This window comes from Vombatus ursinus, unplaced genomic scaffold (assembly GCF_900497805.2).
Source record: "Vombatus ursinus unplaced genomic scaffold, bare-nosed wombat genome assembly UNPS02008996.1, whole genome shotgun sequence".
Lineage (NCBI taxonomy): Eukaryota > Metazoa > Chordata > Mammalia > Diprotodontia > Vombatidae > Vombatus > Vombatus ursinus.
In genome coordinates, this window is record NW_020948774.1 from 12,519,547 (window position 1) to 12,537,418 (window position 17,872).

Genomic DNA, 17,872 nt, shown 5'->3' on the forward strand with positions numbered 1-17,872 from the left:
AATGTGCCATGTGTATGGTGCATGTAGAAATCTTTAGGGCAGCTAGGTGGCATAGTAGATAGGAGACTGTACCTTGGAGTCAGGAGCACTTATCTTAAGTTCAAATCTGGCCTCAGACATATATTAGCAGTGTTACCCTAGGTAAGTTACTTCATCCTGTTTGCCCCAATTTCCTCATCTGTAAAATGAGCAGGAAAAGGAAATGGTAAACCACTCTAGAGTATCTTTGCCCCCGCCCCAAAAAACCCCACAAAAAAACCAATAATAACCCCAAATGGAATCATGAAGAATCAGACACAACTGAAATGACTGAACAATAACAAAAACAAGAAATCTTTAATTGCTACGTAGCTGAAGTGCATTTCTATACCAAATAAGCCTATTGCTATAGAGAAATGTCTGCATTTAGAACATGTTTGTAGCTACCGTAATGAAGGCAGTTTTTACTAGAAATTTTTTAAAATTAGTTGTTGCTATCACCAAGTTGCATTTTATTTTATTTTATTTTATTTTTTTAGGCAATTGAGGTTAAGTAACTTGCCCAGGGTCACACAGCTAGTAAGTGTCAAGTGTTTGGTCTGAGGCCAGATTTGAACTCAGGTCCTCCTGATTTCAGGGCCGGTGCTGTATTCACTGCGCCACCTAGCTGCCCCCACCAAGTTGCATTTTAAAAGAAGACTGTTGAGAAAAAGATAATGAAATACCATTGTATAAGGAGGTCATAAAAATGACGGAAGTTTTTTGAGAATTTACCTATGAGTTTAGAGAACTAAAGCAAAACATGAACTGGTATAAGTAGATGATTCATGCCATGTGAATAGACTTCATCTTTATTAAATAGTCTTTGAGAAGACTTCAGATCTAATGTTTTAGATTGCAAGCTTTAGGTTACAAGATCAAATTTACTTTCAGCCTTTAAAAATACATGTCAGTACTTAAGTAGGATAGGTAGCAGCACTGATCCTATTAAGCATAGTCTGTGGACCCACAGTGAATGCATAATTGATTCATTGTTTTCTAGGTCCTAATATATAGGTTAATGGCTAGAGCTTTGTTAATATTTTGTTCATTGAGTAAAGAGGAGGAGCACTACTTGAAGCAGTTGGTGACAACATAACTGACTCAGCTCACTAAGTCTAGTTTGCTATAGTGTGAGTATGAGGCAAAGCCATTCATGGAGAATTTTCTTTGGGATAGTAAATGCTAATTCATTGTCAGTTAGAAAAATTCCTTTAACTGGATATTATCTGTGATTGTTAAGAGGGTCGTGTGTTGATTCATTGTTTCATTATTTCCTCTGGTTTTATATATAGTTAAATCTTTTATTATGTAATATTATTTCAAATATATTTTCTTTCAGGGCATTTTACTTTTTAATCTTTCTTTTAAAGTGTACATAATGTTTACTTCCCCGTTTAAATTTTACTTATTTGAGTCCCATTTATTTAAATTTAAGTAAAATCATTGAATAAAAAGTTCAGTATAAATTATTAGAAGTAGTTTCAAATATGCTTTGTAATTTTTTTATTTCATATCTTTTACAGCTTCTAAGATTTAAAATGTATTTGTATTTAAATTGTAAATTTGTATTTAAAGTGTATTTTAAAAATACATCCAGTATGACATTTTGATAGATATCCAATATTTGTTTACACAGCAGCTGAAGTCATTTTCTTATTACATTTTTAAGACTTTTATGAAAGGTATCTAAATTTAATGTTGTATTAGCTGCCTTTATATGCATTATTTTAATTTAAAATTTGGGTCATTCTGGTCCTTTTTTGTGATATAGCAGACTCCATAGTGAAGTCAAGTCTACAAGCATCTATTAAGTGCTTACTATGTGCCAGGCACTGTACTAAGCACTGGTAATACAAAACAACAACAACAACAACAAACCCAAGGAGAAAGAAAAACAATTTTTTATTTCATATCTTTTACAGCTTCTAAGATTTAAAATGTATTTGTATTTAAATTGTAAATTTGTATTTAAAGTGTATTTTAAAAATACATCCAGTATGGCATTGTGATAGATAAAAAGCAAGGATGGAGAAAGTACCCACATAGGCATAGTCAAGAAAGTCCAGAGAGTCAGGAAAAGAGAAGGAAGAAGAATGAAGATATGGCTATCCTGAGCTCTTTTCTGAAAGTGAAAATTTGAGGAGGAACCAGCCAATTAGACATCGGGCCACATGGGCAGAGTATATATCCAGTGTGAGAAGGTCTGGAGAAAATTTCTGGGGTGAGGAGGCTGCTGTTGCATGGTAGGGGAAATCTGAAGAGCCAGGAGAGAAGCCCAGGAAGGAATGTTCATAGTTGTGCACTTGGAGGAAATAATAATTGAAGACCCACCAGACAATCTATTTCTATTATAATGGTCAGCACTTTTTAGTCAGCTATTAAATTTTTTGTTCCTTACCTTGGTATGGATAAATTCACAAAAGTAGATTCTGTAATAATGAAATTCATAACTCAGCTATCGCATGAACCCTATTAAAAGTGAATGTTGATAAATGAAAAGTATTATACTTTTCCTATTGTAATTTTGTCAAGAGGGAGACACAAAAACTGCTAATCAAGGTTTTATGCTTTGGGGGAGGGCAACTACCTTCATTCTTCTAAGGAAGGAAAGTTGAACTGTTATAACATCTTTATATATGGGCATGCCCATATCAGAGAAGGTGCTGTGCTCTTTGAGCAAAGCAGAATTGAAGTAACTCAAAAGAAACGCGAGATGCACAAATTTAGAGAATCTATGCCTAAATGTTCACATGGACTATTTGTGCCTGACCTGTGGTAAAACATTCTGAGCTCATATTGGTCTGCTCAGCCATGGTTGGATATACCATAACTTGATTCTAGCATAGTGATGTCATTTGGGTCCTCTTCCAGAATGAAGGACAACTAACCAACCATGTGCTAAGCATTGTATTAGGCTCTAGAGCTAGGAGTACAAGAATGAAACCGTCCCTACTTGTAAGGAGTTTACATTCTAATGGCAAAGATAGCAAGTATGTAAGTTATATGCTGTATCTAAATATATAGTGTGAATAAATACAAAATAGTGAAATGTAAAGTAGAAATCTGTCGACAGTCTCTTTAACAAAGCTAAAGTTTGGTTCTTGTCCAAGGATTATTAAAGTCCCTTCTAGAAAAGTACCCAAATTTGCTAAGAAGATCAGGTATAGGATAATTATTTATACCCACTCTCATGAAAAAAAAAAAGCTAAAACATGACTCTTAAGTATGCACTTAAAGATTTAGAACATGAAATAACAATCTCTAAGTTTTGTCATCCTTTTCCAGTAAGTTGATAACATTAGAATGTGAAATGCATTGTGAGATTGGTGAGCAGGCATTTCACTTTTACCTCAGATCTCCAGTCTGAACATTTACTCAAAGTCTTTGTCTGGTGGGAAGCTTGGGGTCAATACTTATTCTGGTGATCATCTCTAGAATCACTTGAAGTAGCTGCAGGGAGCACCTCTCACTTTTGTTACCCATTTCATTTTCATTTCAGATTTCTCAGTGATCATGGACTTCTTAATTCAATGAGGAAGCTACTAACAATGGAGAAGTTCATTTCACTATATCTATAGGGATTTTTTTTTTCATTTATTGCATTTGTATCTCCAGCACCCAGGACAGTGTTTCAAAAAAATGCAAAGCTGGAAGGTACTTCAGGGATTATCATCATCATCATAGCTAGCATGTATTTATATAGCACTATAAGTACTATACATATATATATATGTATACATATATATACTATAAGTACTAGTAATATTTATTTGAATTATTTTCTCTGTTATTTAAAAAACAAAGTACATCAGTCTCCAGAGATTCTGTAAACATATAATTGGTGACAAATAGACAAAAAGAAAAGACAGATTTCCCTTCACACTTGAAAATCAATCCCCTCTTCTTTTCTTTGCCATATAAAGAAGTGATACATTTGCTGATGATTAAGGCAACAGGTGCCAGGGGTGCAGAGACAAATTCTTTCTGTCTGTGTGTTCACAGTGAATATATTATGTCACTCTGTATTTTGTTGTGGTTTTGTGCCCTGAAAGAGGGAAGGGATAACCCAGTTGAAATGCATATTGAAACTCCTCTGGGATTAAGTGTATTTCCTGGGAGTTCTCAGATTGCTTAATGATTTTCCCTGTTTTGCCTAAATGTGGATAGTGGAGACTTTTATTTGTTTCATTTTCTGTTTTAAATGTTGATTTTTTGAACCACAGTAGATTTAGGCATTTAATCTTTACATAATGCAAGGAAACTAACTTCAAATTTCAAACCACTATCTTATTTTTAATATTATTACTATTATTAATAAGCATGCCTATTGTGCTTTATAGTTGCCTAGAATATAACCATATTACTCTATAATAATTGCTCATTGTTAACTAGAATTGTATTAGAGGAGGGTTATTTTGAGCTTGGAATGCCTAGTATAGTACCTCTTGCTCCAGAGACCCCTCTGATGGGGTTAGAAGATTCATCATGCCTGGCAGGTTCCCTCCTTTCATCTTTTTTTTTTTTTTTTTTAGTGTTTTGTCCCTTTTCGTTAGATAGTGAACTCCTTTAGGGCAAGGACTGTCTTTTGCCTTTCTTTGTATTCCCAGCTTTTAGCATGGTGCCTAGAACATAATAGGCACTTGATAAATGTTGATTGATTGACTGATTGATAGGTTTAAATAGGCATAATTTTCTTTGTTGCTCAGGTATGTATCCTTTGGTATTATATTCACATTAGTAGCATTTAGTTTAATGTGTTTTGTTTTTTATAAAACTAATCATCACTGTATTTTAATTAAATATACATTTGGTGCTCTTTGCAAATGTAAAGTAATATATCCCATTTCAGTATTAGATAAATGTTTATACTCGAATCTCAAAAACCTATTTTATATGGAATGTAGAAAGGAATTAGGTTACACTGCTTGCCTCTATTTACATTAATCTCATAGAAGCATGAGACCTTTTTTTCACCACTCAATATTTTGAGAAATCTATGATTTCATTGTAGTTATTCCCGACTGTGCAGATTTAAATCACTTAATGCTTTCTTATCTTTGTATTTTTTGACCATGTTTTGCACAGATCTTCAATAGCAAGTCTTCCTCCTGTTCTTTTAGTACCTTGGAGGAACCATCATTCTATCTAATTTTACAATCTATCTAACATGACTGGCCAGCCTCCTTTTTCAGTCATGTATAACCTCAAAAACATCTTTATGCCACTCATTACACACAAAATTGTTGTAAGATGCAACCTTGGTTTCCTCATATGTGAAATTGTGTCCATTGGGCTAGATAATTTTGTTGGTCCCTTCTATATCACTTACCCTTACACTTTGGGTTATGAATTTTCATTCATCTGAGTTCATGTTGTTGATTCTCAGCCATATAACAGGAATCACCAGGAAGAAATTGGTGTTAAAATATTGGGCTTTTGCAATGTTAGGGAATTTAGGGTCCTTGAAGGTACTCTTGAAGTTCCCAAGTGTAGTATGGCAAGATTCTATCCTCCTACTCAGTTCTGTGTCATGTTTATTATCCATCTGTTGCATTTGTCCAAGAGTCACATATTAATGTGATGTTGGGCAAGTCTCTTAACTTCTCTGGTCCTCTCATCTATAAGATGAAGTGTTACACTAGGTAAACATTTATGGTCCCTTCCAGCTTTAGATCTATTATTCTATGATGTACTGATCTGACAGATTGCCTAGTTAAAATATTATATTGGTTTCATATTGGTTTATATTTGCTTGTGCTTGGATAATTTTCAGAGGAGTTGAAAACAATATTGACCAGATTTAGGCGTAAATAAACAGCTACCTTATTTCAGTTTTTTATTCATTTGGCTTTTGATGATTAATTTCTAAAATTGATGGCCCTATTGAAGACTGTATTTTAATAGGTGACATTGAAATTTGTCAAGTCAGTAGATAGTAAAGAGATATATGATTATGTAGAGTAAGATCTACATACTACTACTTTACAGATGTTTTATACGTATTGTTTTAATTTGTAACCAACATGACTTGACCATATTTGTAGGAGTAGGGAACAATAATATGTTATAAATTCAGTACCACATAATGTTCAAACAGTGACATTTTAACAGTGATATTTTGAAGTCATGATTTTCAGTTTAGTCACAGTTGTCTTTTTACTACCATTGTCTTATTCCTAGAGTGATAGTGCTTCTAAAAAAAAGTGTTTAAATGTTTATGAAAAGTTGAAATGGTTATATTTCATTACCAATAATAGACCTTAATAATGTAAAATAAGCTTTATTATTTTTAAGCACCAACTATTTATGTTGAATTAACAAGACATTTGAGTTAAACAGTTCTATAGGTACTTTGAGTTTTACAAAACCCTTTTCCCACATCTACATATGCAGTAGGTAATACAAGTTTTTGCCATATTAGGAAACTGAGGCTAGAGAGGTTAATTGTCTTATTCATAATCACTAAATAAGGGTTAGAGATAAGATTTGAACCCATTTCTCCTAATTATACTTGTTCTTCTTGGATCTAGAAGGCAAAGATAGGAGCAGTAGAGGGTAGTTGCTAAGAGGCAGATTTTGTCAAGATGTAGCAAAAGTATAATGGGGCTTTCTAGGATACAGTGGGTTCCCCATCTTTCTTTAAAGAAAGGTTGAATAAACATTGTCCAGTATATTATAGAGGAGATTCTTATTTAGGTATAGTTTGGATTAAATGGCTTCTGGGAATCCCTCTGATTTTTTTTTGGTAAACCAATGTCATGCCATGAATATTCAGCTTGGGAAAATATATAACTAAAGCCTGGATTTTGATGGTTAATGGAATTTGGCATGGCAAATTTAAAGCTTGAAATCCTTCAAAGATTATCTGTTTTATGCGAAATTGTTGAATGTTAATACCCTGCTTTAAAGTTATATAGGTTCCTTTGTTTGTGACCTCGATATCTCTGTGACCTTTAGCATATCACTTTCCTTCACTGGTTCTCAGTTGCCTCATTTTATGTTGCCTTAAATTTATGTGAAGGAATTGAAGTTGATGATCTTTAGGGTTTCTGTGATTGGTGTGGCATGCTTTAAATTTCAGATGTTGTCTCAGTAGAATTAAATCATATACACAGAGTTAATGTCAATTATATCTAGTCAAGAAATGATCAGTGAATCCTTGTTTGAAAGATGGCATATTTATTCTTTTTCTTGCATCCTAGATTGTAGTAGCATCAGGTTTACGTACTTTTTTTTTTTGTTGTCTGCATTCTATTCTGAAATTAGCTTCCATATCTCACTCTCTTTTCCTAAATTGGGCTAGCAAAAATCAGTATAACCTAGAAATTTATGTGATCACTTTTTTGCTGTCTTTCAGTCATTTCAGTCATGTCCAACTCTTTGACCCCATTTGGGGTTTTCTTGGCAAAGACACTGGAGTGGTTTGCCTTTTCCTTCTCCAGCTCATTTTACAGATGAGGAAACTGAGGAAAACAGGACGAAGTGACTTGCCCAGGGTCACACGGTTAGTAAGTGTCTGAGGGCAGATTTGAACTCAGGAAGATGAGTCTTCCTGATTTCAGGCCCTGCACTCAATCTATTGTACCACCTAGCTGCCCCATGATCATTTACATTGCAATAATTGGGAAGAAGCCCATCCCTGTTATTAATCTAAGATTAGACACGAGCTTAATATTGGAGTTAGCATGAAGGCATGCAGTTCAGCTTTGGGGGGCCCTTAGAAACTAAATAAATCACCACTATAGCACTCTAGGGCCATTTGAAAATGACTTTTCATTATATAGGTTCTAACAACTTCTCTCATAAGTTTATGTTAGCCTATGCTTGTACCCAGCCCCACCTGGGCCCATTATCCCACAGACTTCATGTTTTTTCCTCAGTTATATATTAGTAACATACACGAGTCCACCACATGCTACTGAACAGAACTGAAAGAATCACAAAGCTAATTGTTTAGTTTTTTGTTGTTTAGACATTTTTCAGTCATGTCCAACTCTTCATGACCCTTTTTGGGGTTTTCTTGGCAAAGATACTGGAGTGGTTTTGCCATTTCCTTCTCTAGCTCATTTTACAGATGAGGAAACTGAGGCAAACAGGGTTAAGTGACTTGCCCAGGGACACACAGCTAGTAAGTGTCGAGGCTAGATTTGAACTTAGAAACTCTATCCACTGTGCCATCTAGCTGCCCCATGAAACTGTCCACTACAATTTATACTATCTAATCTCAACGAGATCCTCACTGTAGCAAGGCAATCATTCTACTACTATGTAATAGATTCATTATTCCACTCTTGCCTCAGCTATTCTGATCCTTTTTCTATCTCCTAAAACCTTCCATAGCACCCTTTATTCCACCCTTTCAACTGAGGTCTTCATCTCACACTTCATCAAAAAAATTGAGGCCATTCACCAAAAGCTCCTCTCTCCCCTCCTCACAACACTCAGGCATCTTCTCCCATAATTTCTTTCTTCGCTTTGGTCTTAAAGAGGTAGCCCTTCTCCTTGCCAAGGCCAACCTAATCTACATTCACCCTTGATCTCATTATCTTTCCCAAACAGATTGTCCCCACTATCACTCCCACTGTCTATTTCCGTCTCTCTGCCTACTGACCCCTTACCTCCTGCCTACTCTAGTTATTTTTCCTTCATCATTTAAAAACAAAACAAAACTCATAATCCTTCCATCCCCACATATCTCTTCTCTCCTTCCTAACTCAAAAAAGTCCCACATGGAGCCTGTATTATCATTGCTTAATCTTTTCTAAATCCTCTGCAATCTGCCTTTTGACTTCATCATTCATCTTTTAAGGAATTCCAGTTGTCAGCATCTTGTAGTTGATAGAGTACTGGAGATGGAGACAGGAGTGCCTAGATTCAAATCCCACTCCTGCTATTTGCTAGATGTGTGACCATGGGCAAAGTGACTTTACTTCTCTTAGCCTCAGTTTCTTTACTCTAAAACAGGGATAACAGGACCTATAGTGTCTACCTGACATGTTTGTTGTGAGGCATAAATGATAGATAGAAAGCACATTGCAGATGTTAAAGTGCTATTAAAATGTCAGTTATTGTTATTCAGTCTATCAAATTTAAGCTGAAATGAAATTTATTATGCAATATGTTGATGTTTCGGGACTTGTAATTTGATCATTGGATGTATTTATTGGTTTTGAGAGTTGGAGGGGCCTTCAATAGCCTTCAAGTCTAACACATATACAAAAAGAATCCCTACTGTGACATAACAAATATTTATCCAGCTTCTGGTTGAAGACCTCCAGGACCTCCACTTGATATAGCCCATTGCACTTTTAGACAGTTGTAAAGTTTTTCCTGACATCAAGCCAAAATTTACCTCTTTGCAACTTCCAAAAAAAAATTACCCCTGGTTCTTTTTCTGGGAGATAAACAAAACAGGTCTAACTCTTCCATATGACAGTCCTTTAGATATTTGAAGCAGCTATTATATCCCCTCTGAGTTCTCCTTTTCAAGCTAAATGTCTCCTTTTCCTTCAACTGATCCCAATATGACATTCATTCAAGGCCCTTCACCATACTGGCTTGTCCTCCAGATAATCTCCAGTTTATCAGTGTCCTTCTTAAACTGTGGTGGCCAAAACTAAAAAATACTACAGAAACAATCTGACAGGGGCAGAGCACATTGGTATAGTTACCTTCCTATTCTGAGGAAACATATCTCTCTTAATGTAACCCAGATACCAGTAGTTACAACATTCACTCTACTATACAAATCTTCACCCTCCTATGGGTAGTAGATAAATTTTGAGAGTTGCTGTGGTCAAAAATTTCATTACCCTATAATCACTCTGGTGATGGGGCCCTTATGTAGTTTGGTCCTCAAGTGACGGAAAGGCAGTCTATCATCACTCCTCTAGTAAAGCCTTTTGAGCTTGAATTTGCCATAAAGGGTCACTTCTATGGCACAATGAAACATCAGAGTAGGATTTCAATAAGTTACTTTCTATAACCTTAATATTATTAAATTTATTATTTTCATATTGTTAAATGAAAAAATATTTAAAAACTTAATATTAAGAATAAAGTAACTAGAAAGGTAATCATTTTTGGAAAAATAATTTTAACACTTTTTTGTCTCTTCTGTCATTTTATTCTTCAATGCAGTTCTTTGAGGTTCCATTTGATTCAAATATGAACAGAACAAAGAACAGACCTCTCGTTCGAGGACAGATCAGGTAAAGTAATATATACCCCATGTGAATAATATATTGATCTTATTCTTTTTATGCCCTGTCTTTTCTGTTGATTTAGAGGCAGCTAGGTGGCGCAGTGGATAGAATGCTGGGCCTGGAGTCAGTAAGGCCTGAGTTCAAATACTTAATAGCTATGTATTCCTGAACAAGTCACTTAACCTCTGCTGCCTTAGTTTCCTCAATCATAAAATGGGGATATTAGTAGCACGTACCTCACAGGGTTGTTTTGAGGATTAAATGGAATAATATTTGTAAAGTACTTAAGACAGCTCCTAGTGTATGGTAGGTGCTATATAAATGCTTATTCCCGTTCTGTTCCCTTGTATAGTTAGACTGGCATTCACACACAAGATTAAAAGTGGAACACCTCTGAAAATTGGTATGACCAGTAAAATAACTTTTCACTAGAAACCAAAAGACCACACAATGTGTTTAAATTCTCGTAAGGTTTATCAAGTGTTAGGGAGACACGATGATATGATACAATGCAATTTCTTCTCAAATGCAGTATTAGAGCATAGCAGAACTGAGTGGTTGAAGAGTGTTGTTTATGACACTAACTCTCCTGACCAGGGACAAGAGGAAGAGCCCCAGGTAGAATGGTGGCAGAGACAAGAAAATTCATATAGCTGGTTGCATGTAATGGAAGTTGGAGGGAGAAGTTAGTGAGGAACTCACTGTGAATTTCACACTCAGCCTTGACTTCTTACTGTGGAAAGTTATGGGTAGGGTAGACAAAAGCCAATTGAAGTACAACGATAGGTCACACTTTGATATAGAGTAACCGGGTTTTTTGTTGCTGTTATTGTTTGGTTGGTTTTTTAGGGGGAGGGAGGAATAAGGGAGAATTACCTGCTTATATTCAAGCTAATATGGTAAAATGATTTTAGCATAGACTGTTTATAACTAGAATTTGCACAGAAGCCAGACTGGAACATATTTCAGTACTTGAAGGATCTATGATTTCACCACTGTGGATGCTCACTCTAGTTATGAATATTTGAATTTCTCTATAACTTTGTAGATAATCTTTTAAAGTTACTGTAGCTGACAAATTTATTATTCTTTAACCAACATAGTGTTAGATATCACCAAACTTAGTCTAGTCTTTAAATGATAGACATTCAATCCATATTGAAAGACTTTCCAGGTTGTTAGTGATAAGATTAGCTGAAACCTTTCTGGAAATGACATTCAAATAGACTGGACAATAAGATAATGAAATTCAAATATGCTGGGCAATGAAATAATGAAACTAACAGGGACCCCTCCTGGTTGCAAATAGTACATGGACCGGTGGCTTCCTCTTCGGTGGGCATTTACAAGACCAATGCTCCTTCTTACGGGATTGAAAGCACAAATCCTCCCCGAGGGAATCATGGGTGGCACCTGGGTACTAGAAATGGTAGCAGTCAAAAGTTGAGCCGGTTCTCTTTTCCTAACCCTAGCCCTGTGGTCATTATCCTCTGCGGCAGTTTGATCCCTATTGTTAAATACTCCAAAAGCTTGTCTCCAAAAGCTGGGCTAAGTCCCAAAATCTCCTCTTTTCTTCTGTAGTACAACAATAATGATATTAATGTCCCCCCATGTTAGGTCGAATTGGAAGGTTATGGCCTTAAAGCCTTCAGTAAATTTGGTGGGGTCCTTAGAGTAATGGCCAAATTTTTCTTTGACCTGAGAAAGATTGAACATAGAAAAGGGAACATAGACCCTTGTGATTCCTTCCCACCTGTTGGCCACTTCTCTCAGAGGACAAAGTTTTGAGGGAGTAGCTTTTGGTTCAGGGGGTTGGGGCTGGGGAAGGAAAGGGATCCCACTTCTCATACTTGAGAGACTAAGGATGGGGGATCCTGGTGATGGAGGGTATAGGATTGGGGGTGAGGGATACAGAGGAAAGTCCCGTAGGAGGCTACCACTCTCCTAAGGATTACTTGTAGGGGTAGAAGGCAGAGCCTACAGGGCTAGAGGAGTAGAAAGGAGAGGATCATCTAGGAGATCTGGCTCCTTTTCCTCCCTTTTCTTGCTAAAAATTTTGCTAAAAGCATTCTGCATTGTTGCCACAGGGTGGGGTCTTGTGAAAGGGCCTTGAATGCCTGAATGCCTGGACATATGAAACTTGTTTGTTTCCCTTCTCAGCAGTAAAATAGATCAGTTTTCAAGATAGTATTATAGTTAAGGGACCCAAAAAACAGGCTACTTTTCTTTGTCCTTTATACTGAGGCCAGGCAGTATTACAAAGGAATTTAAGGCATCTTCTTGGTCCTGAAGACTGAGTTTCTTCTAATTTTATAAAAGACAGCCTAGCAGAGAATCTTATGGTGTGGAAGGAAACTAATCCATTGTGCTGTAAGTCTAAAACAAGTTACTTTATCTTTAAGCCACCTTGTCTCCCTGTGGCATCCCATGAGAGGGAAAAAGCCCAGGGTTCTCAAGCAGGGCATCCCCTAGTTAGAGAAAACCTGCAAACAGAGTACAGAGACCCCAAACTACCCCTAGTTTGACTGGGGTGCCAGCAGTAAAGGGAATATGGGCTTGTGGGCTTACCTCGATTTGGAGAGAGCCTGAGGCTGAGACAGGTCTACCTAGGGATGCCAGAATGATGAGATACAAGGTCACCAAACTGTTGAGGTACAAGGGGATGTGTGTGTGTGTGTGTGTGTGTGTATGTGAGAGTGTGAGATTTGTGGTGTCATCTTGAAAGAATTTGCTCAGGCTATCTCCAAATCAAGTAATGGTATTTATTCCAGATAACACACCAAGCAGGCTCCTCCTTAAAAGAAGTTGAAGTCCCTTAAGGGACACAACTCCTTAAGGGAGATTCTCCCTAGCCAGAAGCTAGGGATTCTTATACAGGAAAACCTGTCGTGGTTTGAGGAGATGAGGTAATCAAGGACAGAAAAATGAGGTAATGGGGGACATGTAGACAATGGGGCAGTAGAACAGAGTTTTGCATTTATCTACGCACATCATTATTCCATTGTTCAGCCCATTTGCCCAGGGCAGAGGGGTCCCTGTTAGTTTCATTATTTCATTGACCAGCCTACTTGAATCTCATCTTATTAACCAGTCTATTTAGATCTCATCATGTCATATATAATCATATATCATATATATCAGGGAGGAGAGGAGAGTGGGATAGAGAAAATTTGGAACTAACAATTTAAAAAAACAAATGTTAAAATCTGTTTTTACATGTATTTAAGGAAAAATATTAAATATATATATTTTGTTTGTTTTTTGAGGCAATTGGGGTTAAATGACTGGCCCAGGATCACATAACTAGTAAGTGTCTAAGGACAGATTTGAACTCAGACCCTCCTGATTCCAGGACCAGTACTCTATCCATTGTACTACCTAGCTGCCCAGTAAATATATTCTAAAAAAAAATTAACCTACAGATACCTACCTACCTCTCTCTCTCTCTCTCTCTCTCTCTCTCTCTCTCTCTCTCTCTCTCCTTCCCTCCCTCTCTCTTTCTCTCTCACCCTTCCTCCCTCTCCCACACACACTAAAAGGCACTGGCTTATACTGAGATTGGACATTTAGAGTGAAACTGATGTCTTTACCAAAGTAAAAACTAAAAAAAAGAAAAATAGCTAACGTGCTGCAGTGGTTCTAGATCACCGGCAGCAAATCAAATCAATATATGCTTGTGTCAGGAGTAGGAAGAAACTAAGTGGACAGTTGAGAGAAAGAAAATTGCCTTTCTGTTGATAATGTTCATAAAGTAAGTATCGGGGGGGGGGAAAAAACATGGTCTGGATTAGAGTTGGAATTTGTATACGTCAATGAATCTATAATCTCATCAGTGAGGGTCCTCCCTCAAATAATATAAATTGGAATTTATTGATGCCCTCTCATTCACGTCCTCCCACAAATCCTTCACAAAAGGTACATTGTGCTAGAGGGTTTCTTCAAGATCTCTTGCCGTTGCCTAGAAAGCAGTGGAGTGTATAAACTCTCCATTGGTATCCCTTAGTGCCAGCCCATGACTGGCACATCTTCTTTTTCTGAGTATACATCTCTATGATTTCACTTACCTTATATTTGTTGCTATTATTGTTATATATTGTTATATTATTGTAATATATATATTACAACAAGCTCTTGTTCATCATGCATTTTTCCATTGCCATTCAGTATTAATTATTTTGAAGGCTAAGGTGTTCTGACTCAGTCATATAGCTTAATCTAGATGAGAAAAGATGAGGATTTGAACTAAGGTGGTAGCTCTCTGAGGGGAGAGAAAGGATTGGATGCAGCAGTTGTTATTAAGGAAGAAACAACAAGCTGCTGAATGAAGCAAAAATAATTTCAAAACCATGCAGCTTGGGTCCAGTACAAATTTATGTTACATAATCTTTAACTGGGCCCTCACTACAACAAGGGAATACTAAATAGTGATAGGTGGTAACAATAGTATAAAAAAAGCTTTAATAAAACATTTTTAAAGAAAAGAACAGATGGTAATTGAAAGCAAAAAAATTGAATTAATACATAAAACTAAGTTCTTTTTAAAGAAGTTTATAAAATACATAAACCATTAGTTAAACTGATTTAAAAAGAGAGATGATTGGATAACATGCTTTATCATCTGTCCTCTGAAGTCATAGTTGGTCATTTCATTGATCACAGTTTTTAAGTCTTTAAAAGTTGGTTTTCAAATTTTCTTTCTAGTTCATTGGCCCTGAACTCACCCATCACCCCTTCCTCAACTCCCATGTTACCAATAGTGAGTCTGCACTAGGACTTAGAAGACCCAAGGACACTATGCAGCTTAAAGAAAAACCTGCCCTCACAGCCCGGTTTCACCCCCCTACACACACTCCCTTCTTTCCAGTATCATGAAGACCCCAGCTCCAGGTTGCAGAAGTTTACCCTAGTGACAACAGACAAGAATAAAGACCTGCTGGGCCAGACAGCCCTGTAGTACCAGCATTGCTCAGCTGTGAACTCCCAGTGCAAGGCCAAAGAACTAAGGAACATAAGGACAGGACATTTTGTGGATGGGCAATGCAGCATTCTCTAAGCCTAGGGAAAAGAGCATAACATTCCACTGGACCAGTTCTGACAACCCAAAAGTCATGTAGGGTGCAGAAGCCTAGATTGGTGAATTGTCCAGTGGGTTGAAGCCTTACACTTTGAGACCCAGCCCCTAAGGATGCCATAATCAGAGAGGAGGGAATCAGAAAGTGAACGTAGGAGAAAATAAGGGGAGAGGGCAGGGAGGGGACTGAAATTACCAAAGATTTCATGAAGAAGAAAACTTAAAGACCTTGAAGATAAGCAGATAAATCAGTAGGAAAAACAATAACAACATAAGGAAATGTGGCCTTCAGATATAGGAAATGAGTTCAAGCATCTATGAATAAATACTACAAAATGAGGGAAAATTATCCAACTCTTGATGACACAGAAGACCCTGTGCAATTTAGAACAACATGGAAACAGAATGGCTAGGCTAAGGGTGGGGAACTTGTGACCTTGAAGCCACGTGTGGTCCTAGAGTATAGCCCTTTGATTGAATCCAAACTTGACAGAAGTTTGCTGCTAGACCAATCCACAGGTCTCACAGCCCCTCCAAAGATTGTCATTTAGTGTTCCAATTTTCCCACATCTTCTCCAACATTTCTCATTTTCCTTTTTTGTCATATTAGCCAATCAGATATTTCTCTAATTCAATAGTGATTTGGAGCATTTTTCCATATGACTATAGATAGCTTTAATTTCTTCATCTGAAAACTGCCTGTTCATATACTTTGATCATTTATCTATTGGAGAATGACTTGTATTCTTAAAAATTGGACTCAAGGGGCAGCTAGGTGATGCAGTGGATAGAGCACCGGCCCTGGATTCAGGAGGACGTGAGTTCAAATCCGACCTCAGATGCATAACACTCACTAACTGTGTGATCTTGGGCAAGTCACTTAACCCCATTGCCTAGCCCCCCCAAAGAAAATTGGACTCAGTTCTCTATATATTTTAGAAATGAGGCCTTTATCTGAAACACTAGCTGTAAAATTGTTTCCCAGCTTTCTGTTGTCCTTCTAATCTTGGTTTTTAATTTAATATAATCGAAATGATCCATTTTACATTTCATAATGTTCTCTGTCTCTTGTTTTGTCATAAATGCTTCCCTTCTCCATAGATCTGACAGGTAAATTATTCCTTGCTCTCCTGATTTGCTTATGGCATCACCCTTTATTTTTAAATCATATACCCATTTTGACTTTATCTTGGTGTATGATGTAAGATGCTGGCCTATGCACAGTTTTTGCAATTCTGTGTTCCAATTTTCCCAGCAGTTTTTGTCAGATAGTAAGTTCTCATCCCAGAAGCTGGAGTCTTTGGGTTTATCAAACAGTAGATTACTATAGTCATTGACTACTGTGTGTTGTGTACCTAATAATCCTTTTATTAAGGGGATTTGTTCTCTGAAATTTGGATTCAGTCAAAAGGCCACACTTGAGGCCCTAGAAGGCCACATGTGGCCTAGAGGCCCGCAGGTTCCCTAACCCATTCCACTGATCTGCCGCCCTATTTCTTAGCCAGTACTAAATGGTTTTGATGATTGCTGCTTTATAATATAATTTTAGATCTGGTAGGGCCAGGTCGCCTTCCTTTGCATTTTTTTATTAATTCCTTTGACATTCTTTACCTTTTGTTCCTCCAGATGAATTTTGTTATTATTTTTTCTAACTCTATAAAATATTTTTTGATAGTTTGATTGGTATGGCACTGAATAAGTAAATTAATTTAGGTAGAGTTGTTATTTTTATTATATTAGTTCAACCTATCCATCAGCAACTGATATTTCCCCAATTATTTAGATCTGACTTTGTTTATGAGAAAACTTTTTTAATTATGTTCATATAGTTCCTGGGTTTGCCTTGGCAGGTAGACTCCCAAATATTTTCTATTGTCTACAGTTATTTTAAATAGAATTTCTCTATCTCTTGCTGCTGGTCTTTGTTAGTAATATAATAGAAATGCCGAGGATTGATGTGGGTTTATTTTATATCCTGCGACTTTGCTAAAGTTGTTAATTATTTCATATAATTTCAAGTAAAGTTCATTTTCTAGGATTCTCTAAATATATCATATTATCTGCGAAGACTGATAGCTTTGTTTTCTCATTGCTTATTCTAGTATTTGCCTATTAAAAGCTAACATTACTAGTATAATGTTGAATAACAGTGGTGTAAATGGACATGCTTGTTTCACCACTGATCATATTAGGAAAGCTTCTAGCTTATCCCCATTACATATAATGCTTGCTGATGGTTTTAGATAGATGCTGCTTATCATTTTAAGGAAGACTCCATTTATTCCTATGCTCTCTACTGTTTTTAACAGGAATGGGTGTTGTATTTTGTCAAAAGCTTTTTCTGCATCTATTGAGATAATATGATTTCTGTTGGTTTTGTTATTTATATGGTCAATTATGGTGGTAGTTTTCCTGCTTTCCTGGTATAAATCCCACCTGGTCATAGTATATTATCCTCATGATAAATTGCTGTAATCTCTTTGCTAATATTTTATTTTAAATGTTTGCATCAACATTTATTAGTGAAATTGGTCTATAATTTTCTTTCTCTGTTTTGGTTTTCCTGATTTAGGTA

General features: G+C 36.4%; 1 protein-coding gene across 1 annotated transcript in view; it reads left to right on the plus strand.

Annotated features, from left to right (window-relative positions):
• LOC114034476 (protoheme IX farnesyltransferase, mitochondrial) overlaps window positions 1–17,872 on the plus strand; it is a 104,622-nt gene that overhangs the window by 65,088 nt on the left and 21,662 nt on the right. Inside the window, exon 6 of the mRNA XM_027850172.1 lies at window positions 10,162–10,232. Coding sequence (XP_027705973.1) covers window positions 10,162–10,232 — 71 coding nt within the window. The remainder of the gene's footprint in view (window positions 1–10,161; window positions 10,233–17,872) is intronic.